Source organism: Penaeus chinensis, chromosome 15, assembly GCF_019202785.1.
Source record: "Penaeus chinensis breed Huanghai No. 1 chromosome 15, ASM1920278v2, whole genome shotgun sequence".
In the NCBI taxonomy this organism is placed as follows: Eukaryota; Metazoa; Arthropoda; class Malacostraca; order Decapoda; family Penaeidae; genus Penaeus; species Penaeus chinensis.
The window spans coordinates 5,456,740-5,459,239 of NC_061833.1; the positions used below are offsets into that span (position 1 = coordinate 5,456,740).

The 2,500-nt window shown below is 36.5% G+C and overlaps 1 protein-coding gene across 1 annotated transcript in view; it reads left to right on the plus strand.

The window, feature by feature from the left end:
* LOC125032950 (galactosylgalactosylxylosylprotein 3-beta-glucuronosyltransferase P-like) overlaps window positions 1-2,500 on the plus strand; it is an 18,200-nt gene that overhangs the window by 8,746 nt on the left and 6,954 nt on the right. Inside the window, exon 4 of the mRNA XM_047624356.1 lies at window positions 1,464-1,605. Coding sequence (XP_047480312.1) covers window positions 1,464-1,605 — 142 coding nt within the window. The remainder of the gene's footprint in view (window positions 1-1,463; window positions 1,606-2,500) is intronic.

A 2,500-nucleotide genomic window follows, 5' to 3' on the forward strand; every position in this document is an offset into this window, starting at 1 on the left:
TGAAATGCCATTACATGTTCACTGTGATTTTAGTTTATTGGCTTACACATAGATTGGTCCACACGCGCTTAGTCACACCAAGGAGGCAATAATATAATAATAATTACTAGTCCTACCTATCTCTCCTGTTTACCTTTTCCCTTGGGGTACGGAAAGTTTCTGATATATTTTGTTGCTACTTAATCAAATAACAATATGATTATCATAATTTCAAAAATGATAATAATGATAATAATAATAATCATAATTCCATCAACATTAATGCCATCTATATGCATCAAAATTCACAGTATAAATAAAGGGGTCAGAACATGCAACCACCGGGTTAGGACACGTTTTGTTCACTAGTCCAACCTTTTCTCATTCTGTTGTTATTCCTGTGTTTATTGGTTGTACTCCTTGCCCAAAGATTTCCATTTTATAGATGCTAATACTCACCACTTTTTATCAAGTATTTTTACTTGTCCTGAATGTGCGTAATGCTCCCGTTTGCGGTAGACAAAATCCTCTGAAAGTGTTTGCTTTGACTGGTTCATGGCATTTTGGGTGATTCTAACGCAATCTGCATCTCATTTTTCGAACCGTTCCTCTCATTTTCCGAGTGACTTCAAAACCTATTCGTGTGACATTCGAATCTCTTATTTCCTGCACAATACATACAGATATCTTGCGGTGTTTTTTTCTGTAAAACTACTTCTCAGCTTTTGAATATCTGACCATCCGTTTGGCGTACAGCGCTAAAAGTAATTTTAATATAGATTTTTCTATGTATTTTTGTCCGTAGAATCAGAATATCACATTATTTTTTTGGAGAAATTAACAGTTTTTGAGTTATTTGCCTTTAAAGTTATTTTCTTCCTATCTATTACTGAAGGAATTCAAACTTTAAAAAGTCGTAATATTCAGTATTATATACAAGGGGTTAGGTTAGGTTAGGTTGGGGGTTAGGTTAGGTTAGGTTAGGGGTTAGGTTAGGTTAGGTTAGGTGTTGGGTTAGGTTAGGTTAGGGGTTGGGTTGGGTTAGGTTAGGTTAGGTTAGGGGTTGGGTTAGGTTCGTTTCTCCATAAAACGGTTGTCATATTCGGATTCTACGGACAAAAATACATAAGAAAATCTATATTAAAATTAATTTTAGCGCTGTACGCCAAACGGAAAAGATCCCCATGCAATCTTCCTGTGTCCATAATGTGGCTGAATAAACTGTGAATTGTATCTTGGCACCCTTTGATGAAAAACGAAGCTAGCGAGAATCCTCTACTGAAGCAGGGGGTAAAAAAAATATTTATTTAAATTCTTATGATTAAACCCCGAAGTTATTAATGATCCTGTTCTACAATTACCATTTTTTTTATTTATTACTGACTTTTTTCCGCAATCGTCAGCGGTTTTCAGGGTTTTAAAGAACGATCTCCACGACTGTTAATTTCGGAGTTCTAAATGAGTTTCTCCGTCACCGTCGCCAGATTCCGGATCTGACGCGGATGGGGCAGACCCTGATGCACGTCCCTCGACTCCACTGGATCGTCGCCGAAGACACAAACAACACGAACAAGCACGTCGTGGAGCTGCTGGACCACCTTGGCATACCCTACACCTATCTTACGAGTGAGATCCTGTGCATTCGTGTTGCCTTAACCACATTGGGTGACTTTAGATACTGGAAGGTTCTACAATACAATTAATAAGCATATAACGTGGCAAGGATGTGGTCCATTAATTGAGTATCAAAATAGGCATCTGCTTTACCAGGGTTAATCATATAATGTAATGTATCATGCAAGAAAATTATTCGATTATACTAGTTTTTGGTTAACAAAAATTACGAATAAATATTTACAAAAAGGACTCAGCTAAAATTGACATATGGAATAACATACGACACTTGAAATTACACAGAAAGACATTTTCAAACATCAAGTAGGCCTACTGTATGAAACGCTTAAAACATCTGCGTAAAAAAGTAGTAAGAAAAATGCAGCATTTGTTGACTAAGCGAACTGTATACAGACAATATAGTTCTGGAGTCATATTCATTGCATCTTTCTTTACAATTGTTTACGTTTGACACCAACGGGCTGCATTTACCCGTCATACTGGTCTCAAACGATTACACGTTTATATTTTGTAGCCACATCATCACCCAAATGCGTGAAGAAAGTGTAACAACCTAGTGCATGAGCCTCTGTTAAGATCACTTCCTGCTTTGTCCGAAAAAGTGATCCTTAAATCAGTGGAGCAGGTAATAAAACACAGGCTATGAAAAAAATATGTACACAACTGTGTTGGAACATTTTTTTTATTTATTGAAAATGGTCTGCCGCGTCAACATGTAAGCTTATTGGTGGTGTATTCAAAATATAGCAAAATATATGGGGCTTAGTTTTTTTTTTTTTTTTTTCTTCTTTTTTTTGGGGGGGGGTCACAAGGCAATGTTTAAGGATTTCCAGAATAGTCAAAAACAAAAGTGCCAGACTAAAGTTACGCAGTATAATGACAAAGT